This window comes from Aethalodelphis obliquidens, unplaced genomic scaffold (assembly GCF_003676395.1).
Source record: "Aethalodelphis obliquidens isolate GAN/ISIS:26980383/991018 unplaced genomic scaffold, ASM367639v1 scaffold35, whole genome shotgun sequence".
NCBI classification, from domain to species: Eukaryota; Metazoa; Chordata; class Mammalia; order Artiodactyla; family Delphinidae; genus Aethalodelphis; species Aethalodelphis obliquidens.
In genome coordinates this window covers 1482633-1510321 of record NW_020837979.1, presented here as the reverse complement: position 1 = coordinate 1510321, position 27689 = coordinate 1482633, and the positions used below count along the sequence as shown (strand labels likewise).

At 49.1% G+C, this 27689-nt stretch overlaps 1 protein-coding gene across 1 annotated transcript; it reads right to left on the bottom strand.

The window, feature by feature from the left end:
* Positions 1 to 156: 156 nt before the first annotated feature.
* On the bottom strand, positions 157 to 27689 carry ST6GAL2 (ST6 beta-galactoside alpha-2,6-sialyltransferase 2). Its single transcript, XM_027128678.1, has 5 exons — positions 26777 to 27689; positions 19163 to 19260; positions 17651 to 17752; positions 15107 to 15281; positions 157 to 4954 (listed from the first exon to the last, which is right to left on the bottom strand). The coding sequence occupies exons 1-5, from the start codon at positions 27642 to 27644 to the stop codon at positions 4701 to 4703; spliced, it is 1497 nt and encodes a 498-aa protein (XP_026984479.1). The 5' UTR covers positions 27645 to 27689; the 3' UTR covers positions 157 to 4700.

Below are 27689 nucleotides of genomic sequence, written 5' to 3'. Positions count from 1 at the left end.
ATCGGCAGGCGGACTCTCCACCACTGCGCCACCAGGGAAGCCCTGGTGTTACTCTTTTTTACAGTCTTCCAATTAGGTCTCAACTTTGTGCCGTTTTTTTTCTAGGGGTGGCTCATTATTTTGTGCAACTTCTACAAATTAAAACAGAAACTTCTAGACAAATGAAAACGTTTTATTTACAAGAAAAAAGTCTGTACACTGTGTACACGTAAAAATATACAAAACCAAACTAGAAAATATCAAAGTGTTAAAATGTGTACAAACACTTTTAAAAGGTGACTCCTGGAAAACCTCAAGCCTTAATTCGTTTGAAGAGTACACATCTCAATTTTAAAAATTATACAAAAAAATTCCCTAAGCTGTTAAAAAAGTTCACTGGTTTCCACCGGAAAAGCTTCATAAGGATTTTATCTAGAGTAAAACAGGCTGTGTGGTATCATAAATGTTAGGTTTTAACAGTTCCGATGCAGTTAATTTGTGTGAAACCTACCAAGTAAGAAGACTATTTTCCATAGAACCAAATAAGTGTTTCTTCCCCTAATCTTGCAAAAGCCATGAACTCTACATCAATTACCCATCAAAGGTCAGAGTTCAACTAGACTTCTGGCAATGATACAACCTTCAGGTCATAGCTCTACCCTCAGCACCTTTTAAATATTTCTGCCAGACCTTTAAATGTAGCCGGAATGTGTGAAAGACACTGCGTGGGAAGACTGGATTTCTGTTTGACAGAAGGACATGTAACATTTGCTTACCTCTCTTAAAAAATTGGTGTTTGCATAATTAAAACAAAATTTATTGTAAACGTTTCAGAAATAAAATTTGATGAAAAAGACAATATAAAATCAACCATGTGTGTAGATATGTATATATACAATTATATAACTATATCTACATGCACACTTTTTATAACAAGAGTAAGAACTCTATCAACGTCTTTAATTCTTTAAATTCCATTAGCCCAAAGCCTGTAGAGAAATTTGTTGGATTTCCTCTTACTAAAAAGTCTTCACTCACTTAATAAAGCAAGAATCAGAACTTACAGTTTATTTCCTTGAAAGATAAATACCTTTCATTTACCAATTGTGTAAAATAATGCCCGAGAGATAGAAACATGCAGAATAATTTCACAAAGGAAATATCTGGAGTACAAAGCATGAGCCTGGACTCAGGTACACTTTCCCTAAGCACTGAATTCCTACACTCAGCTGCCCTCGTCAGCTGTGGAACCACTGGGCAAGAGTCCTAAAGGATCAGAAAGTGAGAAGTCGACACAGACAACCTGAGTGAATGTATTCAGACCCCATCTGGCCTGTGCATTCAGTCACGTGTTCCTCGATAGTCACCCCACCTCCCAGCTCCGTTTCTTCCCACAGCTAAGCAGCAATGAGACCAGGTCACTTTGGCTACCCGTCTCAGCCACGCACGGTGCCTTGATCTCTAAGAGAAAGGCTGGAGAGAGAGCGCTTTCATTATGTCATTTGTGCACACGAAATCCCTCCATCACCTACCATTACTCACGTGAGCCCGATCCCACTTCCGCAGCCAGATGGGACCTAATTAATTCAGTGATTGTAAGTGGTCCTGCCCGGAAGGGTCAGCCCACAACAGCAGGTATTAATCTGTTCCACCAGAATGAACCGGCTCATGATCATGTAACAGAGTAACCCGGGGCGGCTTTAAACCCTTGACTTCATTTCCCGATTTGGAAAAGGCTAACGCTCGTTTCAGCATTGCCTTGTGCAGATGCTACGGCTACCATGACAGAGGATTACTGGGGAGCCCAGGGGGGATTGAAGGTCGGGCTGCCGGCCGAGGGCGAGGGACACGTGGGGAGGAGGGGACCGAGGTTCCTTGAGCCCTGCGTCCCGCAGACGAGGGTAGACCCCGGGACGGACCGAAAGGTGAGCCTAAGCCCCGCGCGGGCTCTGAGGGGAGAGGATGCTTCCTTGCAACTCCTACCCGCCAACCCGCGGGCCCTGTGCCCTGTAAGGTGACACACAGGACCAGCACGGGTGTCCCTGGGGACAGTGAGGGCGCCACATCTGTTAGACCTTCCGCTTGTACCTGGGCAAGGGCTGGGAGGAAGGGCCTGGATGCAGGCGAGTTGTTATTCTTGGTCCATGTTTGTTTCATTGTGGCAGTAGCAGCAACAGAAGATCGAGTGAAGTTGCCTCGAGATGTGAAGCAACGTGACCTCCTTCAGTCCTGAGAGTGAAGGCCACCTAACGGCTTGGGCTTATCAAACATCCCTCCTCAGCAGAGGGTGAAGGGCCTTGGAAGAGGCGAAGCCTGGAAGAAACGCAGCCGGGCGCCGTTCCCTGTAACTGGTCCGCGGAAAGCCGGGCGTGTATTGCCGTTCGTGGCATTTGAGGGCTTCGTCAATGTCTGGGAAAACACTGCCTCTTAGGGCCGATTTCATTCATTCTAGAAGCAGCCGGCACATCAACTAAAACCTCCTAACACTTTTAAGGAGTTAAACAATTTAAACTTTTAAATAGGAGAATGCCCAGCCCGCGTTGTATTAATACGTGTACCCCATTTTCTCAATGTTTAGCAGACCTTGGTTCCCAAGGGTCTTTAAGGCCATAATAAATCCAAAACTTTTAATAAAATTTTCTTTACTCTCTTCAACCTTGTAACCTTGGTGACACTGAAAGTACGTTTTAAAAGTACATGTGTTACAAAGGGTATCAATACTTAAAGATCTTTGCAGTGTTTTCTGGGGCTTTTGAACTTGAATATTTACATTGACCCCCCATAAATTTTCTTCTACCCATGATCTCATGCCACCAGAGGGGGCTGCCCTGGACATAAGGAGGCCGGTAGGGAAATCCAGTAGGAAGATTATTACAGAACCTTCAGCGTCATGGGCCTCTGAAGGCAGAGCCTGGAGGGTCTGGGGGGGAACAAGGGTGGCTGGACTGCTCACCCCGTATCAGCCACTTCCCAGTGCCCAGAGTCACTGAAATGTTACTCACCGGACACTGGACAGGAGCATGCTCTTTCAGGAAACCAGGAAGAAAAGTGGCCTGGCCACATCTCAGACGTAAGCCAACGTGCTGAACAGAATTACCATCCCTCCTCACAGATCCAGAAGCAAAGCTCGCAAAGTGGGCTTTGGTGGATATAGTCACGATTGAAGTTTTTCAGTGACACCCTCCTTCACTGTAACAATAAGCTGTAGGAGATGCTTGGGACCCAACCCGATTGCTGCTGAGTCTGGTTTCTGTCAGCCACGGTTGCTCAGGAAAAAAACCGATCCTGGAACAGAAAACCCTGCGCAGTAAACTCTCCTGACGTTCACACAACTGCGAAAGACGACAGATTTAATTAAGCTGCTCTCGTCATGGCCAAGAAGTCTTAACTGTACCACTCAGATAGGTTTTAGTTATAGATTGAAATCGCACGTTTCACTAAAAGGTATTCCAAAGCGTTTCTGTTTCACTACATTTACAGCCAAAAAAAAAAAATTGTTTTTTGATGTATCAGTGACAAAAGTTGAGATCACAACAAAAGCAACTGACCCAGCCAACACACTGGGATGACACTCCTCCCTCTCCCTGCCTCTCCCTCTGAAGCGTGTATTAATACTTATTTTCCTATTTGTTAAAGAGCAATGCTTTCACACAACTGTATTTAATTACATGGCTTTGTTATGTTGCTGACATAAAACAGGTAGGTGAAAACAAGGGTGGGATTCCTAAACATCTGTCTGTAGGAAGAATTAGTGAAAAACCGGTGTATCACCGTCAGGATCCCAATAGCTGATATTAACCTGCAAGAAAAAAGCATGAGAGAGACAGGTGTGCATCCCCAGAAGCACAGGGTGAAGCTAGAGGCTGGAAGCCACCTCCCACCTCCCCCGGAGGTGTCCTAACCGTCAGCACCTGTGGTTAGAAGACTATGGGGAGGGCTGGCAGGTGAGGCGGCCAGAGAAGTGGCGGCCCGGGGCCGTCCTGCCCTGGGCTACCCTGCAGCCCCCGATTTTGCATTTACCTGCCAGGGATGTTCCTGTCCACCTGGGGGCGTTCCTAGTCAAGAAAGGAAATATTGCAGGAAAACAAAGTGCTTCCCCTGTGCTGCTCTTCCGGGTTGGCTTTTTCTTGGATTGCGCAGGAGGAAGGCTTTATGGTTTTAGAAATGTGTCTGATACACAAAGAGCAAAGCCTTCGGTGGCAGCTGGGAGCAGAGATGGGGATGCCGAGGGCTAGAAAGCCCTCAAAGGATATACCGCGGATTCTGCTGTTAGTGTAAGCATGCCTGGGCGCTAATCCAGACGTTCGTCAGCAACTCTAGGCTCTTTCGTGACAAGTGCACGTACACGTGGCACAGTTGATGGGACATGTGCTGTCCCTCAGCATGGGTGCTTCCAGGTACAAACTGTGTCATCTATCAGGTGTATCCCTGACACCTGCTGAAACCAGCCCTAGTAAAGAGAAGACTAACATTTTCGAGCTATTTACCCATTTGTTATACATTTGCTTTTTTCCTAGCTATTCTTTACAAAAGTTTTTTGCAACTTTCTTGAGTTTATTTCTTTGAGTTCCACTTCTATATTCAAAGCAGTCGTAAATACTCAATGGCTTAGAAAGGGAAGGACCCCCGTGGCCATCACGAAGTCACAGCTGGCGACCGAACGCTGCGCCACCTCCAGGGCACCTTCCAGCATCTCCAGGACTCGGAGCCCGGCCAGCCCCTCAGGCTCCCGGTGGGCAGCGCACGGCCCGCAGCCCGGGCAGCACGACCTTGCCCTTGCGGTGCAGGTCGCCCTGGGCGCCCGTGTTGAGCCGCTGCACCAGCAGCTTCTCGTAGAGCAGCGGGTGGTAGGCGCCCAGCGTGCAGGCCGCGTCGTAGTAGGGCTCGTGGTAGTGGCACAGGTCCGTCTGCCTCACGGACGGGATGTACTCGTACACGTGCACCTCGCCGCACAGGCTCATCATAAGCAGGATGCCTGCAGGAGAGACCGGAGCCGTGAGCAACGCAGGATCCGGATTCCGCGCTCGTGTCTTCCCTGTCTGTCTACACATCTCTGTGTCCTTCTGACCGTGACACTGGAATTGTCTGTTTACAGTCTGTCTTTCCCACCAGACAGCAGAGGATCTGAGGGTTAGGGCTGGGCCTCATCCATCTTTCTGTCACTAGTGGCGAGCACAGTTACCTGGTGGAGAGTTGGGGGCCCGTGCTTGTTGAATGACTATATGACCTGCTTTCTTGCTTTTTTAAAGGTAACGAGGTGGGGGGCGTCTTTGAAGGGGCGGGGGCGGAGGGGCACGGCTGGGGCAGGAGATTCCTGCTCTGTGCCCCCTTCCTTGTCGGCTTCACTTTATGGCTCTAACTTCCAGTGAGGGGCGTGCGTGCGGTTTGGGGGCTGGAGGCGTGTTAAGACGTGATGCTATGAAACATTCACTCGTCCACTTGACCGCTGGGGGCCCAGGAATGTGAGAAGAAAAGACAAAGTGATCAAACTTAAGGAAAGGACAGTCAGCGCCAGATCTGCTTCCCCAAGTCAGAATATCATGTACCACCTTCGACATGCAGGTCCAACTAATGTGCAGCAGGACTGTGATATAACAAAGAAACACATGTTATAAAAAAACAGATGCAAAAATAGTTGCTTCAACGGAAAGAGATGGAGATACAGAGTTCAAAATTAATATTAAAATTATTTTTCTCACTGGAACTGTCAATATTAAAGTTGCTTTCTTTTTTTTTAATGTTCAAGATAGCTATAAAACCATATGACCATTGAGCAGATCTCGTTCTGGATCTATACTAAAGAGCTTTCTTTTCCTAGCTCCACCATCATCTTTGTTAACATTCTTTAAACCAAAAAAACATATGGACTTCCCCGGAGATCCAGTGGTTAAGACTCCACGCCTCCAATGAAAGGGGTGTGGGTTCGATCCCTGGGTGGGGAACTAAGATCCCACATGCCGCGTGGTGCGGCCAAAGGAAAAAAAAAAAAAACACGCCAAGAGGAAAAGAAAAGAAGAGAGTAGCGCTTAGCCCTTTTATGAGAGGATATCCCTTGTTATGAAAAACACGTGAAGTCACACAGCTCCTGTTACAGACAAGGCCTCTCTGCAGAGGACGATTGTATTTCTAATTAATCAGCTGTGCATGCAGCATGGAAATCCCCACAACTGGAGAAAGTGCGGCACGAGGGGCCCAGGGGAGCAGTGGGAAGGGCCTGGTTTTGCCTGGGACTCCAGAAAGGTCCCCAGGGAGGTGAGGCCTGAAGCCGCAGGGACCATGTTGGGCGGGGCGGGGTGGGGGGAAGAAGAGGATGGGAAGCAGAAAGGACGACAGAGGGGACCCTGGGGTCCCGCTGAGAAGACGTTAGGATGCGCCTTGCGGGCCACGAAGCTGCTGTGGCTGAGAGTAAACCACGCTCCTAACGAGAGATTCTTCAGGTCAAGGACTAGGAAGTGACGCTGTTCCCAGCAGCTGCGTCGAAACTTCAAGCCCCTGCTCAGTCCCCCTCTTCCTCCCAGCTCTGCGGGCTCCCTTCCCCCCTCCTGCGTCCGTGGGCCCCGCCCACCGTGACCGTGACCCAGGAGAAGCCAAGAGAGAACCGAGGACCAGCGCCTGCTTCAAGTCACCGAGGGGGTGGGCACCAGCCCAGCCTCGCACAGGCGATAAGATCTCTGCCTCTTTTGTTTTTTTAAATTCTTTTTCAAATTCTTTTCCCACTTAGGTTATTACAGGATACTGAGTAGAGTTCCCTGTGCTCTACAGTTGGTCCTTATTGGTTATCTCTTTTAAATATAGCAGTGTGTACCCGTCAATCCCAAACTCCCGAACTATCCTGCCCCCTCCTTCCCCCCTGGTATCCCTGCTCTGTGTACGTTTCTCTTCATCATCACAAAATCACCCGTGAGGAATTGACACAGTGGATGAGAAAGCCACGTGCCCGGAGAATTACATTCGTTTATTCCTGTGACTGTAAACCTTTGATGAGCAAGGCCGCCTCTGCCATGTGTGTCTCTGGGTGAGAGTCACAGGCCTGTGTCTGTGGAGCTGAGGACGCTTCCGTGTTTGCCCATCAGGGCTCGCGCTGGCCGCCCGCCCTCCCCTCCCTTCCCTGGGCGTGGCGTGTGGCCAGCTGTGCCCGAGGAACCACATCAAAGCATCCCAGAATCCTTCATGAAGGATTCATCCCTGAACGTCCTCCCTCCGTATATTTATTACAACGGTTTTCCTGCAGCGCAGTGAAGAGGCTTCAAGGGTAACTTTTTAAAATAAATTTATTTATTTTTGGCTGCGTTGGGTCTTCATTGCTGTGCACAGGCTTTCTCTAGTTGCGAAGAGCGGGGGCTACTCTTCGTTGCAGTACACAGGCTCTAGGTGCGCCGGCTTCAGTAGTTGTGGCACGTGGGCTCAGTAGCTGTGGTTCGCGGGCTTAGTTGCTCCGTGGCATGTGGGATCTTCCCGGACAAGGGCTCGAACCCGTGTCCCCTGCACTGGCAGGCGGATTCTTAACCACTGCGCCACCAGGGAAGTCCCCTTCAAGGGTGTCTTTTGCACAAAAGCTTCTGATAAATGAGCGTGGAACTGTGTCTGGAAACCACACTCCCGTTACTGTCAGCCCAGAACACAGCCTCATCCACGGGGGCTGCGACCTGCGTGCACTAGCCGTCGCCTTTGCAACTCTGGTCTCCAAGTGGGAGAAGCCACTGTCATTCCTGAGAGATGCTGTTATCCTTCCTCGAAAGCAGTTCTCAGCCTTCAGCGTGAAAGGACGACCTGGCAGCTTGTTAAAATGCAGATTCCCGGGCTTGTCCCCGTCCCTAGAGACCTGGGTTCCCTGGTGTATGTTGGGGTCCAGGAAATGGATTTTTTTTTTTTTTTTGGCCATGCCTCGTGGCATGTGGGATCTTAGCTCCCCCGACCAGACCAGGGATCGAACCCATGCCCCCTGCATTGCAAGGGCGGAGTCTTAACCACTGGACCACCAGGGAACTCCCAAGGAAACGGAATTTTTTTTTGTGGTACGCAGGCCTCTCACTGCTGCGGCCTCTCCCGTTGCGGAGCACAGGCTCTGGACGCGCAGGCTCAGCAGCCATGGCTCACGGGCCCAGCCGCTCCGCGGCACGTCGGATCTTCCCGGACCGGGGCACGAACTGTGCCACCAGGGAAGCCCCGGAAACGGAATTTTTAACAAGCATTCCTAAGCAACCTGTGGTGAAGGGCCATTAAAAAAATTCCCATCCATCACAGACCAATACTTCTGTAAAATACACGAACAATGAACTACGAGAAGAATGATCACATATTAGGTTGCCATGCTATGTCAAATTGCTATAAAACCTTCCAAATACTTTCAGTTTCTACACTGATCTAGTCGTAGACTAATAACAAACGTTCCTGGACCAGTGCTGGTCTGCTTACCATGCTTGGAGGACCGGGATGGTCTCACACACGTGTTCTTTGAAAAACTCTGCTGTAAGGATCCCGGAAGTGTCTCCTTAGTAGCTGACCATTCTGCATGTTAGACAACTAACCTGGAGTTGAACTGCTACTCCCACCCAAGTAAGAAGAAGTCTGAGTAATTTCTCTAGGTGTCCTTGCCATCTACTTGGCCTCAAAGGTCTACTAAGTGCTCGAATCTGGTTACTGTTTTCTGGAAAGTTTTCCAGAGACAACGTTTCCTCTTACTGCTAGTGAACTACTATCAATACATTTTAAATCACGTATTTATTAAATAGACAATATAGATTTTGTCCTATGACTGGGCAAAAAGTTATGGTTTCACTGTGAGTAAATAGGTATATTTTTGCATTTTCATATATACTTTATATTTTAAAGTGACTACTAGAGCTTCAGAAGTACTGACATTTGCTAGGTAGTTCACAGCCGTCCAAACTGAAGGCCGACAGAGGTTCAGGAAGTGTCTATTTTGAGTCATCTGTGTGCATCCTCCTGGCTTTTGCATCTCATTTTGTGCTTCCGTATGAACTTGTGGGCTCCTATAACCATTAGCCTTGGTCCAGAGCATCCTAAAATTTAAGTTAGAGCCGAGTCTGCTCTAAGTGATCAGGTGACGGCCAGCTGCAGTACTGACAGCAGAATCGGCGAGGCAGCACCTTCCAAGGGAAGGGAAATCAGTTTATAACTCATTGGTGCATGTGAAAGGGGGACAAGGTTTATGGACGCAGAGGTGGAGGATATTTTCTCTTATTTGCGTTTCTGTAGACGGCGTGGTCATTGCATCTGGCACACGCGTGCTCTGCTGATTAATTTATTAAGGCCGACATCACACATAAACTTGAGTTTAGGTTCAGACTCTGCCATATAATAAATACTGAAAATCATTATTAAATGTGGTTATATCTGCACATCACTTTTCCTAGGAGTTAAGAGTACTTAGTCACACACAGAATCCTGAAGATGAAACTTCTTCATGTATTGCAAAGGGGGTCTAGGCAGACCTCAGTGTCAGGAGGGGTGTAACAGTCCTGGCACAGCTCGGGGCATGTGTGTGGGGAGGAGAGACTGTGGGACCTATAGGGTTGGGACCAGACCGGGAGAGACCAGAGCTGTCAAGCACGGTTAGAAGCCTCTTCAGTTAAACTCACACATGTATTCAACTGGGCACAGTGCTGAAAACTGGGAATTTGGAGAAAGTTTCTTTAAGGAAAAAAATAAGTAAATCCAACTAAAGAATGAAACTTTAAGTTTCACAGTAGGTGGCAAGCTCATAGCCTACAGTTCTTAGGACAACTTGAAGAAAGCGTCTTAACTACCGTACTGAGAACAACGTCTGACGTGCTGTGATGTTGGGCCCTGTCATCCACAAGTGACGTCAACACGTGGTCCTCAGATGTTCTCTGAGGTGCACTGACAAGGTGCCGTGCTGGGAGGCCCCAGCTCACTTCTGGGTTTGATGATTCGCTAGGAGGCCCCACCAGACGCAGCACACAGCCGATGATTTCTTACAGGCCTGCTGTGCCTGGCGCACACCAGCATTCCAGACTCCGGAAGGAAGCAGGTGCTGGGCATGGACCCACTGCCGCATAAGCATCTGGGCACAGTGACCCACCCTGGCACTTAAGGGGGCCTCCCCAAACCCAGGCTCCCAGATGCCAGCCAAGGGCCAACCCTGCAACCCTGCAGGCAGTCAGGCCTGCCATGTGGCTCTTTTCTGCACAGATGCCGTATATACCTGGAAATTCACAGTGTCACGTTAGCTCCTAATCATTTCCCCATGCCAAGCCGACACGGGGAATTCACAGCTGGTTATGCTAAAAATGTTCTTCTGTGTGTTTTTCATTTCCTTTCTTAGGACTGCTCAGGATTACCCAAAAAGCGAAATGAATACAAACTATCTAAGGCTGTGCTATTCAGTAAAGGATTTTTTTAAACCATCACTTAAGGAACTTTTATGTTACATAATTTTGTTTATGGACTACCAAAAAGTAACTGCTTTCATCACTAATAAAATTTTACTGCTTTCAATGCAGAGCCGGACTTTTTGATGGGCGGATCAATACTGAGACACTTTCTAATGTATTTTTCGAAGCCAATCAAAACGGGTGTGCAGCCAGTTCTTAAAAATCTTTGAACATAATTCGTAATTCAATTAATGTTAAGTTTTTACAAATGAGGAGGGATTCATTTGAAGAAAAAAAAGTGCAAATTTTCCTGGGCAATTATGACTCAAGAGGCGTTCATTTGCCAAGTTATGGGTTTTAAAATATTGTATAATTCAATATAATTATCAAACCAATTAAAAAGCATTTCCACTGGTCTTAATAAAATGTCACATGATATGACTCAGCATAACAAGCAGTATGTACACTCATTTATTTGTCCAAAACCTGGATAAAAAGCAAACTTCCACCCATGTTCAGATGATCACAGATCCTGAATGAATGAGGTTCCCTCTAAAACTCTACTTTGCACATATAGAGATGCCTTTGATATGCGTCAGAGTCCAGCAGAGTTTAATCACTGAGCCTTTACCTTAATTGTGCTCAAATGAAAATTGTCTTACTTTGCACCTGGCAAAATATTTAAAGTAACAACACCCCAAATCGTTCACAGTAAGAGAATTTTTTCCTTGATGAACGGATCCTTTTAACGTGGAGCAAAATAAGCTATGGATATAAACAGAACCTAATGCAAGTGACGGGAAAAATACTGGCTTTCATCCATTCCAGGTAACACTTGAACATAATCACGTGTGAGGTAAACTAGAAATTTCTGAGACTGTCCAATAAAACACTGCAAAATATGTTTCTGAATGAGGGGTGAGGGTGAAAGGTTAAGCGTATCGAATATGCTGATCTAATGGAAATCTAGCAGGTATTCTGTGGTTTCCCCATAAATTCATCATAAGATGGAAAATTATGAGAACTATATTTAAGATTATTGAAGGAGCACAAGTGACATTTTAAGTGATAATTCCAGAAAATATCTGTAATTAAAAGATGGTTTGGAAATTTGCATTTCATGGAATAAAGTAATTCAAGAAGCATCTACTACATTAAGTAAAATCAGATAATGCATAAATAATACTGGAAAGCCAAGCTTTTAGCTCATGTATATTGTATTATTCGATCAGGATTCACTGTTTAATGTGAATAGTGAATTTAAATGTAAAATGTAAAACATGTAAATAATCAACTTCCTGAGCACCATATGTGATCGATTTGACACACTCACAAATATGGATGTTAAGTGGCTTATTAGTTTGGGTTAATGTGTTACTATTTTGTGTTAACATCTGAGTTTGGATGATATATTGGAAAATTAGAACCCCAAACTCAAAATGGAAAGGAAAGGAAGTTATGACTGGTTTTTAAGCATATTATTCTTGTGCATGTATTAACTAGGCTGAAATTATAGCGTTTGCATCGGTGAATTCTAGAAACACCACTTATGATATAATCAGTAGAGGCAGGACGAGGCGTTGGTGGTTTGTATAGTAAAGGCCTTGTCACCTGTAGGCTAGAGGAATCCCTTCTCTATGCTGCTGGTCGGGCCGGTGCACCAGGCCCGTCTGCCTGACGACGCTCAGCCCCGAGCCCCGGGGGGGTGAAGCTGGGCCTCCTGCTTGGCTGGAGGCCCCACCACCTCAGGTGGCAAAACCATCCGGCCAGGCTGCAGGACCCCAGACGAGCTCACGGACCTTCTAGGACAACATCCGTCTGGATGAGAGCTACACCGCAACAATGGGATTCCAAGGAAACGATTCCCTGTCCTCAGGCCACGGTGCGGTAAAACCCACCTCCTAGTACCAAAGAACGAGAGAAAACCTCCAGTATCCAACTGGGGATGAAAGAGAAATGTCCCTCATGTGTGAACAAGCAGCTCCCAGCGGGCTAAGGGTGAGGGTCCTAACAACGTGAAGGAGTTGCTCCAGAGAAACTGGTCCCACGGAGCATCGAAATCGCCTGGATCCGCGCTACTTCCTTCTAATTTAAAAAATACACGTGCAGTGCCAGAGGGGTAAGAATCCCTTCACTGCTGCTCTGGAGAAGCGGATGGTTCACGGCATACGTCTCTGATGCACTTACTATTGTAAGGCTGTCTTCTGTGACCCGGAAGGGCAAATATGGCCTCTGGTCAGAATTCAAAGAAAAAGCGGTAAGTCGGCGCTTCCCAACGATGATCGACACGCCATACCCTTTGCTCAGCACTCATACCGCTGGGAGTGTATCTTCAGGAGATCTGATTGATGACAGCAAACATCTTCTATCACGTGTGTCCCCGCCCACGGGGCAGTGTCCAGTGGGAGGCTGGTACCTTCTCCATGAGCTCCCTTTCATCTTTTTGTGGTCAGCAGGACGCAGCGGTGCTGTCCTTTACAACCTTCCCTGTGGTGGAGACGGTCTCCGTCTACACTGCCTAGGACTGAGCCACCGGGAGCACGTAGCTTTGAGAGTTTGAAATGGGGCTCGTGCACCAAGGAAGAGAAGTTTTCCTTGTATTTAATCCTAATTAACTGAAATCTAAGCAGCCCCCTGTGGCTAGTCGCCGCTATACTGGACAGGACGGTGCTAGAAAATAACGATTGCGAACGGCCCGATAGAAAGGTGGTGTTATGACTCCCTTTTCTCCCAGGAGCACAGGGACTTTCACACGAGTAAGTGACTCGCCCATGGTTGGAAACCCAGTGACAGCAGAGAAGGACTGTCGCTCAGCCCAGCCGCCACCCCTGCAGTGACATCCGACCGCAGTCCCCTTCATCCCGGAAAAGATGCCACCCAGGCAAGCAGCAGCCCCTGAAAACTCCAAACAAACGCTCAGCAAATAGCTGTGAAAGGAAGCTGTCCACAGGTGGCAGGATTTCTTTCAACACGTGAGGAAATAGTGTTCTCCAGCTGCGACTATGTCAGTGGAAACTTGCAAACTGCAGGTCGACAGTAAGGGTACCTGACAGCCCTCACTGGTCTCCCAAGCTCCTGCTGTAATCAGATATCGGCCACAGGAATTCACGGGGAGGCACGGATGGGAAAGAGGCTTGATCAGGTGGCCGCGTCCTGTTATGCTGTCTCAGCCTCATTCCACCCCCGTTACACGCGCTTCCCGAAGTCCGCAGGAGTCCGTGAAACCGCACAAAAGATACAGCACTTGGGCTTCCCTGGTGGCGCAGTGGTTGAGAGTCCGCCTGCCGATGCAGGGGACGCGGGTTCGTGCCCCGGTCCGGGAAGATCCCACATGCCGCGGAGCGGCTGGGCCCGTGAGCCATGGCCGCTGAGCCTGCGCGTCCGGAGCCTGTGCTCCGCAACGGGAGAGGCCACAACAGTGAGAGGCCCGCGTACCGCAAAAGCAAAACAAAACAAAACAAAAAAAGCTCCAGCACTTAGGGTTTCGCAAAGTGACTTGGAAACAAAGCATCTTGACGGCATGACATAAAATGGGTGGGAGGAGCTACGCTTGAGGAACACAGCACGCAGCGCCGTTAATCTGTCTCGAATTCTGCGTAAAATATTTCACATTATTATAGTACCTCGAACCCGCTTCAAAACCCGCATGCCTCGCTTCGGATACTCCGGCGCCTTGCATCCCTCACCACCCCGTGTCACCTCCACAAACGCTCCGTTAGTCATGGGGACCTACTGTGCACCCGAGTTAAGGGGCAGGGTGTAAATTCACCGAAGTTAGGGTGGAGAACATTAGCAGTGGTTTATGGACAAAGTTACTACCCTCTGGTTCCACTGTAGCTTTCATATGGCCAAGGGGATCTAAGACCTCCCTTAATATTACCTATTCGGGTAAAACCAAGGAAATGTTGGGGCAAGAGGCTGAAACACAGGAAGAGAAGTGGGTCAAGACCACAAACTTGTGGATTGGAGCCTGGCTACAGAAAAATACACAAGAGCCTAGTGTGATGCCCTCGTTACAGGAAGTCCGTTCTCAGACTGCAGCTGGCGGGTCTGCTGGAGACAGTGGGACATGGCTCTAGAATCCGGCTACGCAAAGCCCAGACCTACCAGGAAACTTGCAACGTCTGGGGTGTGGTCCTCTGGCCACAAACTCCCATCCTTCATCCGGGCCCACATCAGCGATGTGCACGCAAGTGGGTGGTAGGTCCCAGGTGGCCCTGGGGTCTCCGGCCCTGGAGTCTCTCGGTGACCCACAGAGAGTCCCCAGGCCTCCACCCTGAGAAACCGCAGCTTCGACTTCCTGTCATTGGAACACTTGCCAGGAGCCCTGAGCTTCCGTCAAGGGTCCAATTCCCGCGAGGCCACCGCCTGCAGGCACACGGTCACCAGTCCAGCTGAGCTGGCCTCCCAGCTGTCCCCGCCGAGGGGCCAGGCAGGGGAGTGAGGCCACCCCATGACACAGCTGAATACCTGCAAGTGACCCCGCGAGGCCTGTGGAACGATGGGGTCACCCAGCCGGGCCCATCCTGACCCACCCGTCACGAGGGAAGGTAAAGCAGTCCTCGTTTCACCCTTGGAAATGTTGGGCTGGGGGGCGTGTTACATGCCCACTGGGAACTGGGACAGTGTCTTTGCGCTGTTTTCAGTTCATCTGTTTTCCCTGTAAAGCCACCTTCTAGGCGCTCTTATCATCTAACGTGAATGTATACTTGTTAACCCCTAAGCCTCACCCCGCTGCCCAGCCATCCCACCTTCCGGCATCCACCTACCAAGGAAGCCCGAGGACGGCGGGTTCGGCTGGATCTTCTCCTTCGTGTTCTCCTGGATGATGTCCCAAAGCTGCCAGATAAACTTGGGGTGGAGAATGTAAAACGGTTGGTTTGGGTTTCTCTGCCGGTGCTGAACATACGGAGTGAACAGGTTGTAATCCGGCTTCTTGTACCACTAAGAGGAAAAAATAACAGAGGACCACGCCGTGAAGAGCCGGGCAGCGCCCACGTCGCGGGGTATTTAGAGGCTGAGGGGCCGGGCTGGGAGGGGATGCGGACCCCCTCTTCTGCAGGCATTTCCACACTGGATGAGGGGGTGAGTACAGAGGTGAGGTCTAGCCTGGGGGACTGGTGCCTTATTCTTTAGTAAAATGAGGGAGAAGGGCTAGGGCGGGGTCACTGGACTTTTCTGGAAAGGGCCAGATAGTAAACACATCAGGGTTTCAGAGCCATAGAGTCTCTGCTGCTACTACTGGGCTCTGCTGTGTATTTACTTGGAAAGCAGCCACCGAGGGTACAAGATGAATGGGCGAGGCTGTGTTCCAATAAAACTTTATTTACAAAAACAGGGGCACACCCCCCAAAAAAAGAAGAAAATAAAAAGAAAAAACAAAAAGAAAAAAAAGCAAGAAAAAAAAGAAACAAAAACAAAAAAACATAGCCGGATGGCCCATGGCCATAGTTTCAATCGCTGTATTTCAGAAATATGTTTTCCCAATCTAATCTCCAGCGCAGAAAGATGTCAGTAATTGCCTGGGTCTCGGGTCGGGTCTGGGAGACGGATGGGTGGGCGCAGGGGACTCTGCAGCAGCGGAAAGATTCTGTTCCTTAATTGTGGTGCTGGATACAGGACTGTATACACTTGCTACTACCCATCAAAATGTGCACTTACATCGGTTACACAAAAATTACTGTAAGGAAAAAATAAACAATAAGGTTGATTTAAAAAACAAGGCTTCAGAAGTGTCTCAGGCGCCACCGAGAAATGGGATTTGGAGGTGTGTGGGGAGAGGCTCAGCTCACGGGGCTCTGACAGTCCTTTCAAACAGACACCTCGGGCAAAGATGGGCTTGGATGAAGACCGCAAGGCATGGCCCCTGGTTGAATGGGGTCTGTGGCTTTAAAAAATTTTGACAAGGACGGGCCAGATCATCTTTAGTGAACTGTGCCCCCAAACCCGGGGGCCGGGAGAGGGAAAGCAGGGGCCAACAGCCACAGCCTCTCGTGGGTCCACCAACAGCAAGAAAGCTGTCAGAACTTAAAACCACAGAACCTCAGGCTGGAAGGAAGCTGACAAGTGCCAACACCCACTTGATGCTGGTTCTCAGTAGACGGTGTGTAGGAGAATCAACCAGAGCGCATTCTCGGAAACACACGTGGGGGCCTTCCCTGGTGGCGCAGTGCTGAAGACTCCGTGCTCCCAATGCAGAGGCCCCGGGTTCGATCCCTGGTCGGGGAACTAGATCCCACATGCATGCTGCAACTAAGAGTTTGCATGCGACAACTAAGGAGCCCGCCTGCCGCAACAAAGACCCAGTGCAACCAAATGAATAAATAAATAAATATTAAAAAAAAAACCAACAAAAAAACCCACACATGGAGGCTGGATATGCCCGGATTCCTGGGAAATGGGCTCTGACGGATATCCTGAACAGTGATGATGCTGATGTGAACCCCTGGTTGAGAAGAGTTATAATCACGCCAGGTATGTGTCCAGCCTCTGTCTTAGGCTGCACGGTGACAGAATGCTCCTTCCAGAGGGACCATCGACTGTGGGAAGCTCTCCTGGATAGGTACCCCCTGGTGGGGTGAGCTCTGTTCCCACATTCATCTTAGGAAGCTGGCATCCTCTCGGGTCACGGCAGAACGAGTCCACAGACACTGGCACAGCTGACAGCCTCGCTCACGGGGCTAAGCTGTAACCGATCTTCCCAGCCCCCTTTCAGAACAAGTGCGCTGGCTCTCCATGCCAGGTTTCACCAAAAGTAGAGAGGCCGTGAATGTATCGATAACTTGCTTATATGTTGATGGCTAGTAATAACCTTCTTTACACTGTATCGTGTAAGATTAAAAAGATTTGGAGGCAGAAGCCAAGAGTGGCACACTCAGGGAAAGCCTGTGACACGTTCCATTTCAATAGTAAGGATTCACAAAGGTTAGCCTTTCTTGCCAAGAACTTCCCATGTATTTCAAAAGGTCTTGTAACTACTTGAAAGGTGATGTAACCATCTCACAATGGAAAAATTTGGAGTTTAAGCAGCCCAAGCTCTGGTGTCGCTAGGTCTTTCTGAACATCTAGACGTTGTACATTTGTTTTTGTTTTTTAAATCCTCCAGAAAAACACTTTAGCATCAGAGGGACTTCGCTCAGCAAGGGTGCTACTGCGACCGGGACTCAAACCGTGTGAACATATGTGAATTTAATTCGCACCCACAGTTGGTTTCATTCTGCCCGTCAAAGTTTAATCCCTGACTTACTCCCATTACGTATCGGTCAAAGGCGCTGTCTGACCCTCAAGGGTGGGGGCACCAAGGAAGTACTCACCAGGTGAAGATTTGCAGAATACGGAGCTGGGTCCCAGGCCACCAAGATGACATCTTTATACAACGAACTGTCAGTGAAGTGATGCCTGGGGTTGGTCAGAATCTGCAAATACGTAGCAGAATCATTTCAAAACGAGGCTTTGGGCCTTCACAATTACATTTTAAAAAGGCAAAAATTTTAAAGAGGAGTTTTGGAGCAAGAAAAAACAAATGTTCCTCAGACTTTCTGGGGGAGGGAGAGAGGGAGGCTTTACACGCTAAGGCACTCAGGAGATATTTAGACAAAGGAGGGCTTTCTTTTTTAAGAAAAGAACCAGGGATTTCCCTGGCGGTCCAGTGGTCAGGATTCTGGGCCTTCACTGCCGAGGGCCTGGGTTCAATCCCTGGCCGGGGAACTAAGAGCCCGCAAGCCGTGCGGCGCCACCCAAAGCAGCAGCCCTGGAGTCACCTAGAGGCACCAGCTCCCGATGCAGCTCCCGGCTGAGTAGCCCCCGCCAACGACAGCTGCAGGCCTGGAAGGCCTACCGACTGCCAACCTCAGGACAAACTGGGCCCAGAGGCCAGGAGACGTGAATCCACCCGGTATGACTGTCCGCTCTGGGGCCCTCTCTGGTCCTGAGTGAGTCCTTCAGTCTCACCTGCCAATCAGCTTTCATCAACTATAGTCTGGGGGGAAAAGGATGCATTTGACTTGCTTCCTTTTTAAGATGGAATTTTCCCACACTGTTTAAGATGCCCTCTTTTGCTTCGCATTTTAGTATCTCTGAAGTTAGGGAGTATCTCACAAGGGACCTGTATTTTAGTATCTCTGAAGTTAGGGAGTATCTCACAAGGGACCTGTATTTTAATTTGCTGGGGCTTATCACCCCCTCTCTTAAAAGCTGTCATCAGACAGATGAGGAATCTTCAATCAGTGGCGTCTCTGAATTCAGGAAACCGGGGCCTGTTTCTCACCTCTGTAGGCTGTGAGCCCAGAGCCCGACGAAGAAAGCTGATCTTTGGTTCTGCAACAAACTCACCCTAAATCGCTCATCACCCCATTTTTTTTATACCGTTTGAAACTCTAGAAATTGTTGTGGTTTGTTCTGAGGCTAATTTTGCTATGAATTTTGGAAAACATTGAGAACATACAAAAAAGAGATATTTTCCTTTTTAAAATGTTCAATAACAAAGTTTCTGAGCTGCTCTTCTGACCCTTGAATTCTGTTCCTTTGCTTTTCTCCCCTCCATCCCCATGATCTACTCCGTTTACCTTTCTTTTCCTCAGTTCACAAAATGCAATATGCATATATATATTTGTACCTCTACTCTGATTTTTCCTTTTGATCTTATTTACTCTTTTTTCCTACTCACAGCACACATGAATTCCCATTTCTCTGCATTTTTCCTCACTAATTCTTTATAATTACAAGACTTTTAGAAATAAGCAAGGTCGTGGTCATGGATAACTGGGTGATTTCTCGTCATTCACCCAGTTAAGCTATTTACCTATAAAACAGTCCACCCATCTTACCTGGGAATTAATGATGCGGACGGTGGTTTTATTTCCAACATCCTTCTCGTAGCCACGTGTAGGAGCAGAGTTAAATCTCAAAACTGCATCGTGGGAATCTGAGGGCACATAAGTGACAAACTTACTTCTTTTTTTCCCTCTGCATAAAAATCAGCATATAATCTAGGAAAATATCTTAAAGCAACCTTTCAATACCTGAAGCTAACTAGACCCCAACAAGATTCAGATACCCACACACACACTGTTTGGCATCCTATTTACTTAGGATGAGATCCTGGCTGGGGGCAAATAAACATAAAAACACATCAATCCGTTACAAGTGGCCCTATATCCTCTAAGTTATATTTAGATACTTGGTATGTGCTCACGGTCTTTAAAGACATGCTTTACACAGGAAATTTCGAGACATATGTGTGTATCTAGACTGCTTTGTGGAGTCTAATGTGTTTCCCAGAAACAGGGCTGAAAGCAGAGTTAATCAGCGATAGGGAATTTCTATGCGATTTCTTCAGCTTCAAAAACCCCTTGCACGTTCCTAATTTAACTTGGAGCAAACAACGAGGCCCGTCTGTGAGAGAGTGAGAAGTGAGATCACGTATCTCTGATTCGTCAAACACCCAAAGCAGCGGTTCTCACTTTTTGGTCTCCGGACGCCTTTACACTCTCGAAAATTACTGACAACCCAGAGGCCTTTTGTTTATCTGGATTACAGATTTCAGAATATATCACATTAGTGAGTAAAATAGAAAACTTGTAAATGTTTATTTATTAATTTATCTGTAAAATACATTTTTATGAGAAATAACTACATTTCGAAAAATAGTGAGAAGGGCACTGTTTTAAATGTCTGCAAATCTCTTTAACGCCTGGCTTTTTAGAAGATAGTTGGTTTCATATACCTGTTTCTCTATTCAATCTGCTGCAATATATTGCTTTAGTTGAAGTATATGAAGACTCAAGATATATCGTTGAAAATGGTGGGAGTATTTCAAGAGTCTTTCCAGATGACTAGGAATATTCTCCTCTGATACTTCATCGTAACTCCACAAGAGCTAGTTTCTGAAAGGTTAGTGGCAGTGTGGAATGTGAAACAGTATCAATTTTTGTGCTGTTACATTAAAATCCATTAGTTAATCTTGCTCTTAAAATGGATGATTCATCAAAAAAAAAACCAAAAAACAAACGACCCAGTCAAAAAATGGGCAGAAGATCTAACAGACATTTCTCTAAAGAAGACATACAGATGGCCAACAGGCACATGAAAAGATGCTCAACAGTTGCTAATGGAGAAATGCAAATCAAAACTACAACGAGGTACCACTCATACAGGCCAGAATGGCCATTATGCAAACGTCTACAAATAAGAACTTCCCTGGTGGTCCAGTGGTTAAGACTCTGTGCTTCCACTGCAGGGGGTGCAGGTTCGATCCCTGGTCAGGGAGCTAAGATCCCGAGTGCTGCACAGTGCGGCACGGCCAAAAGTTAAAAAAAGAAAAGTTTACAAGTAATAAATGCTGAGAGGGTGTGTTGTAAAGGGAACCTTCCTACACTGTTTGGTGGGAATGTTAAGTCGGTGCAGCCACTATGGAAAACAGTATGCAGGTTCCTTAAAAAACTAAAAATAGAGTTGCCATATGACCCAGCAATCCCACTCCTGGGCATTTATTTGGAAAAGACAAAACTCTAATTCAGGAAGACACACGCACCCCAATGTTCACAGCAGCACTATTCACAACAGCCAAGACATGGAAGCAACCTAAATGTCCATCGACAGATGAATGGATAAAGAAGATGTGGCACATATACACAATGGAATACTACTCAGCCATAAAAAGAATGAAATGATGCCATTTGCAGCAACATGGATGGACCTAGAGATTATCACACTAAGTAAAGTAAGTCAGACAGAGAAAGACAAATATATGATATCACTTATATGTGGAATCTTTAAAAATGATACAAATTAACTTACAAAACAGAAATAGACCCACAGACAGAAAACAAATTTATGGTTACCAAAGGGGGAACGGGTGGGGGAGGGATAAATTAGGAGTTTGGGATGAACATACACACACTACTATATATAAAATAGGTAACCAACAAGGACCTACTGCATAGCACAGGGAACTATATTCAATATCTTGTAATAACCTATAATGGAAAAGAATCTGAAAAAGAATATATATATATATATGTATGTATAACTGAATCACTTTGCCGTACAGCAGAAACTAACACAACATTGTAAATCAACTATTGCGTTGGCCAGAAATTTCCGTAAGATGTTGTGGAAAAACCCGAACGCACTTTTTGGCCAACCCAATATATTTCAATTAAAAAAATAAAGGATGATTCATCCATGTGTATTTTGTAACACTGTGCAGCGGTCATTTGGAAGCTATCAGTTCAATAAGTAATGCAGATCTTTCAAATACTGAAGCATTTCATTATAAAGTATCAAATATCATTAATGTCGCCACGGATCTCATCACTTTTTAAGTTTGGGAAGCCTCCAAGCTCATGGTTGAAAGCTTTAATTTTATCACTGGCAACAAACACGGTCAGTTATTTTCCAAAGTCGAGGCTTCCTTCCTTCCTCCTTGAGAAAATGCCTGCCAAATGCCTAAGTCTAATTTAAGTGCGTCCATCAGTCAGTCTGTTTCAAGTATGGCTGTGTTTTGTGACAAAAGCGCCTAGTGCCGCTCGCAGCTCAATCACATCGGTGCCCTTCCGTCGGGGGTTGGTTGGCAGAAATGCTTTCATGTTATTTCCCATTTGGTCTTAAAAACACATGTACTTCAAAGGCTGAACTCTCATCAAACTAACCATTTGTACTGCTTCATTAAGGACATCCATACGTGGAGCTGGCATGCTTTGCTCTCACTGCTAAGCTTGGCAGGAAAACATCCCGTGAGGACTAGTATAGTGGGTACCACTGCCTCGATCTGTGCTAAGAAGCAGTTTTATCCACTGTTGCTCCTGCATCATCCGTTCCGATGTCAACAGTTAAAAAGACCTCCGAGTACTATGATGAAAATTGTTCTCACCTTGTGAGTCCCCGAAAGGTCAGACACTATGTGACCTGCTCACCTGGGGCAACTCTCCCATAGGCAGGGAGTGAGGGGGGCCCAGACAGTGGGGTGGCCTCCCGGCACTCAGAGGTAACCAGGATAGCACCAGGGCAGGAAGCAGGATGCTGGCACTCCTGGACCAGTGCTCCCACCGAGCCACGCCACCCTTAGATACAGCCTCCGTCTAGAGGTAAGGTGAACAAACTGAGGTTGCCAAGCAGTGGGTGCATTTCTAATTGATTATGTAGAAATTCCTAACGAATCGTATCACCCCGGACAATGTCCCAGCTTTTAAAAGCTGGTGTTCTACACCGAGGTGTGTTTTAAGCCTTAGAACAACTTGACAAAGGACAGGGCGCAGAAAGGTAATCTAGGTTCACTCCTTTGGAAGTCGCATGAGGCTGAAGAGTTAAAAGGTCCGTTTCATGGAGGACACAGAGAGGTAGGTAGGGACGGGGCTGCTGTGGATGAGACTGAACTTCCCCCAGCTGGCCGGGAGAAGGATGGACCAGGATGGGAGGGGGCGTGTGGGGACGACGAGCTGAGAGAGCCCGTCACGTGGACACATTCGTAAATGTGCACCTGGGTGTGCTTCTCCCAGATGACCACCTGCGAAACTAAGCTGTCGGTTCACATTTAGAGAGGGAGGAATGATCAGACAGCCAGCACAGGGGAGGAAAGCAAAGCGTCATTTTTGGAGACGGCATCTCCAGGCTAGAGCCATTTCCCGTTGACCTTGAGAGCAGAGCCAGGCTAAGAGCATCACTGAGGAAAGATGAAAACCCTGCAAGGAGCAGCCAGCCAGAAGGCATAGCACACGAAATCCCTGCCCAGCCCTGGGCACTGCGTCCCCACCGCTCCCTTCCCTTCCCGAGCTCAGGAATCTGTAAGGGCAGCCAGCGCCTTGTCTTTGGGGAACGGGGAATGGCCTGCCCAAGAGATGATTCTCCTCTCCCCCAAACCCACCGCCCTGGTCTGTCTCACCTCACTGGGGCTCCTGCAACGTGCTTACTCCAATCTAGGCTCTGGAGCAATCTTTCCAAAATGAAACACTGACCCATCACTCCTCTGCTTCAAAGATTTCAGTACCTCTGCACCGCGAGGCCAAGGGGCCAGAGCTGGAGTTTCGGGGACCCAGACTGGAGTTCAAATCCGGCTCTACCCTCTGTGTCTCTGGGTACCTTGGTTTCCTTACCCATAGAACAGGAATAATCGTGTCTGTCACTTGGCATCGCAAGGCTTGTTCACAGATAAAAGCACTGAGGATGAGAACTTCCCTGCAGTAAACACCCTCTAAGTGCTATCTATTATTACAATCATTACGAGAAGTCTAATTTCTGGGGAATGACATCCAAGAGCATGAAGTGGCTGACCTCCTGCCCACCCGTCCAACTTACCTGTCTGCTCTCTACCCCCAGCCCATAGTGGTCCCCAGCCCTTATCACCCACACACTGCGCTGTTTCTCATCCAACTGCTCTGCTGACCTTTGGCCTGGGTTCCCCTCCTCAGACGTCTGCCCTCGCGGTGGGGTGGGATTCCGCGGTCATGTCTTCCCTGTCTGTCTGTGCATCTTTCTGTCCTTCTAACCGTGATATTGGAATTGTCTGTTTACAGTCTGTCTTTCCCACTAGCAAGCAGAGGATCTGAGGGTTAGGGATGGGCCTCATCCATCTTTCTGTCACTAGTGGCGAGCACAGTATCTGGTGGAGAGTTGGGGACCCGTGCTTGTTGAATGACTATATGACCTGCTTTCTTGCTTTTTTAAGGTAACAGGACGCCAAATCCCAAGCTCGCTACGGGAAGATGCCCCCTCCCTACACAGCCTCCTCCCTACCCTCCCATTTCCCACACACTTCCCAGGATCCTAGTTTCAGGTAACAGATCCTGACCTCCCATTCAAGGTGACAGCTGTAAGTTCAGAGTACTTTTCTCATCTGCAGTGTGTTTCCACGGGATTGCTGCTACTGATCTCACTGCCAAATTATTATTATTTACAGGAATGGCTGAAAAAAGATCATCTCACCACTCTAGAAAAGAATGTTCCATGCTTCCAAAACAGTTCAGTTTGCTTTTCAATAACATATTCAAAGTGGAGGTGTTTAAACAATTACAAGGTATGACTCAGTCTAACAGAACTGGGAAACAGGACGGCACTGCCCAGGCAGCAGCCAGCAGAGCCACTTGCAACCCTGGCGCCTCCCTGGTCCCCTGGCAGGAGCGGGGGGGCAGGGGCTGAGCCCTCAGGCAGGGAGGGTAGGGGGGGCAGACAGGGGGCCACCCGCAGGAACTTTTCTAGCTCTGCCCCCAGTTTTTCATAAAACCACGACCTCGTGCAAGACTTCTAATCTTCACTTAGCCGATTCACAAGTAGATGCTTAGGGATGAAGACAGATTTAGCTCAATAGTACAGCATGCCCGCTTCCGTGCCTCCCGAAGGGCTCTGCTATGCGAATTTGTTCTCACTAGGAGAGGTGTTAACAACTGTGTGCTGATAAGCCCCTGTATGTTCAGGAAAGTCGGAAGGAGAAATGTCAGCACACGGCAGGCACAAGGGCTGATGCTGAGAGATGCCAGCTTATAAAAAAGCGAGACTTCTTGTCTTTACGAGTTGAACAGTGTTACGTTACATACTCTTAAAAAGGTATCGATGGCTATAAAATTGGACTCAAAGGAACTGAGGCAAAACAATAGAGAATTAAAAAAATTTTCTGAGTGTGTTGGTTCTTCGGTTACCTTTCTACGATTCTAACCGTGAACCTTTGCATAAGTGCAGATGCTATCAATTAAATGCGGATACTAGAAACTAACAAAGATATAACTGACGTGTCACGTTCCCCAGAAATGGGGAACTCCCAGTCTCTTTCACACTCTCTTCCAAATTCTGAATAGAGGGGAGTTTACAAGACGCCGGTCAGGGATATTTACAGCAGAATAAAGAGCAAGGGAATTCTCCCAGGCAGGTGAGCGCAAGGCAATGTGCAGCTATGATGCAGTGGGGCTTCAAGCAAAGCAAAAAAAAAAAAATCCCAAAGCAAGTCACCACCTGCTTTAAAGCTGCTTAAATTCCTTCTGCCATGATTAATCATGGTCTTCGAAAACCAGGGAGAAGTGTGGCTTTACTTGGCCCTGGGGGCCTCTGAACCAATGCTCCTTCCTAATTGGTAGCAGCCGCGACTCGGCCTGGCCGCAAGCTTGTGTGACACACACACAGCGTGATTACGAGTCTACTTAACGTCAGCTCGGGGACACTGACACCCCAGGCTGCAAGTCCAGACCTGGGCCTCGCTTTTTCAACTTCTTAAAAATTTCACATTCAGCCTCATTCCCAAGAGCCAGTGGGAGGAGGTCTGGGCTGTGCAACCTGATGATAAGGGTGTCGCCCTATCTCAAGACGGCTCTGGAGTATCGGCTACTCCTCGAGGACACGGAACAACGATTCCTTTCTATCAAGTGGGCAGTGCCCCCGGAAGGTCACGGCCAGGTCAGCTACGAGCTAACACCATCCACCTGTGAGGATGTGTGAGGGCGCTGTTTTACATCTGGACGCGAGGCAGATGCTGTGTCTGATCCGCGCTTGTTTCCTTGGTACCCAGTACGGAAGCCGGCACAGAGTGGAGGCTACGTGCGTGTTTGCTAACTGAGCCTAAGGGGTCACGGGGGCAGCACCAGGGTGGGCCGGGCACTGAGGGGACTCAGGGGCATTAGACTAGACTGCAGGTTCCCGGGGAAGCAGGGCTTCTGCCTCCAGATGCAGGGGCCCTCCCGAGCTGCCAGCCCCGCAGATGTGGGGCTTCAGGCAGCAACACCAACTCTCATCTGCATCTCCAGCCAGCCTACCTTCCTGCCCTGCAGACTTCAGATCTGCCAGCCGCTAGGACGGCAGGGGCAAGGCCTTAAAATAAATCTTTCTCTCTACACGTATCCCACCGGTCTGTTTCCCTCGAGAGGCCAGACTAACAGGGTTGTTCTCCAGGGCTCAGGAATGGATTTGAAGACAGTACAGAAGGGGAGATGGAAGCCCAGGCTGCAGCTGGGGCCCAGAGGCTGGGTGTGTGCCAACCTTGGAGGTGACGGTGCCCATCAGATCAATGCTCTCACCAGCTGGCGGGCTTTCCGCAGAGCCCAGGGACAGGGATTTAGTCCTTGAACGAGTGACAATTATCATCCTGCAAACTCCTGTTTGGAGCTGCCCCCTAAGGCTCGTCGCCCGGTGGGGTTTCCCCTGCTGTCCTTCCTGCTCCTGCCACATTAAGTGGTCATCAGGGGTTCAGGCTCGGCTGGGAGCTGTCAGTGCACAACGTGGGCTCTGCAGGAGGTGGGTCCTGAGACCGGGCCGGTGAGAGGGCCGCGGGCTTCCCTTTCCCGGGCCCCCAGCTCCTCGGAGGATGCCTGTCTCTGCTCTGAGTCTCTGCAAAGGAGACCTCTGCTGGGATTCCACCCGCCGGGGGTCATTCAGTCCCAGGGAAGGAAGAAGACCTAAGACTTTCCGGAAACACAGTGCAGGAGCGGCCACCCTGGGGGCGGGGGGCCGCGGGGACCCACCTATCTCTTCGCCCAGGGACGAGTTGAGGATGGCGCCGGCCGACGTGACCACGGCGCAGGTCCGGAGCCCGCGCGGGAGCAGCCGGCCGAGCGGCACGGCGGGGACCAGCGCGCGCCAGCCGAGCGCCGAGAAGGGCGGCTCGCTGCCGTCCAGGGTGCGCACCCGCACGCGGCCCCGCAGGGCGCACAGCAGCTCGGCGCGGCTCCGCCCGGCCGCCCGGCGCCCCCGGAAGTTCACGCCGTGCTTGTTGGCGCGCAGGTAGGCGCCCATGGCCTTCTGCAGGCGCGGGTGCAGCATCCGCGCCGACGCGTCGCCCTTCCAGAGCCGGCGCAGGAGCGCCCGGGACGTGGACGAGTACAGTCGCTGCCCGTCCTCGCCCACCCCAGGCGCCGCGCTCCGGCTCTGCCTCCGGGCCCCTCGCTTCAACCACCGCCCCCGGGCGCGGCGCGCAGACAGAGCCCCCTCCGGGCCCCCCGACGTGCCCGGAGCGGCGTCCTCCGGCGGCAAAGCGCTTTGCGATGTTCTCCCCGTCTGGGGCGAAAGGAAGTCGTCTTCATTTTCAAAGCCGTCTGGGGCCCACGCCCGCAGGTCGCCTGGCCCCGCGTACAGGGGGCCATACGGGTGTCTGCGGGGCAGCCCCCTGCGAGCGTCCGCGCCCTCGGGCAGGCCCTCCGAGGCGCCCATGATGGCCCGCTGCCTTCCCTGCGCGGGCAGCAGCCTCCTGGTCTCCAGGAAGGAGAAGGAGCTGGGCGCGGGCTGGGCAGGGTTGCTGTCGGTGAAGTACAGGAAGATCGCCAGAAAGAGGAGACCCCAAGCGAATATCCCGCAGAGCATTCCTTGTCTCCATTGCTTCAAGTGTGGTTTCATGGCAGGTCTGCGGGGTCAGCACCTGGCGTCCCGAGGCGGCGGGAG

What these genes read in the sequence shown, in the direction of transcription:
- ST6GAL2 (XM_027128678.1), bottom strand. Translation starts at nt 27,644, where the DNA reads ATGAAACCACACTTGAAGCAATGGAGACAAGGAATGCTCTGCGGGATA. An exon ending in GTCCCTGGGCGAAGAGATAG is followed by an intron (nt 19,261 to 26,776) that starts GTGGGTCCCCGC and finishes ATGTGCCCTCAG; the next exon opens with ATTCCCACGATGCAGTTTTG. An exon ending in TCCGCATCATTAATTCCCAG is followed by an intron (nt 17,753 to 19,162) that starts GTAAGATGGGTG and finishes ACGTATTTGCAG; the next exon opens with ATTCTGACCAACCCCAGGCA.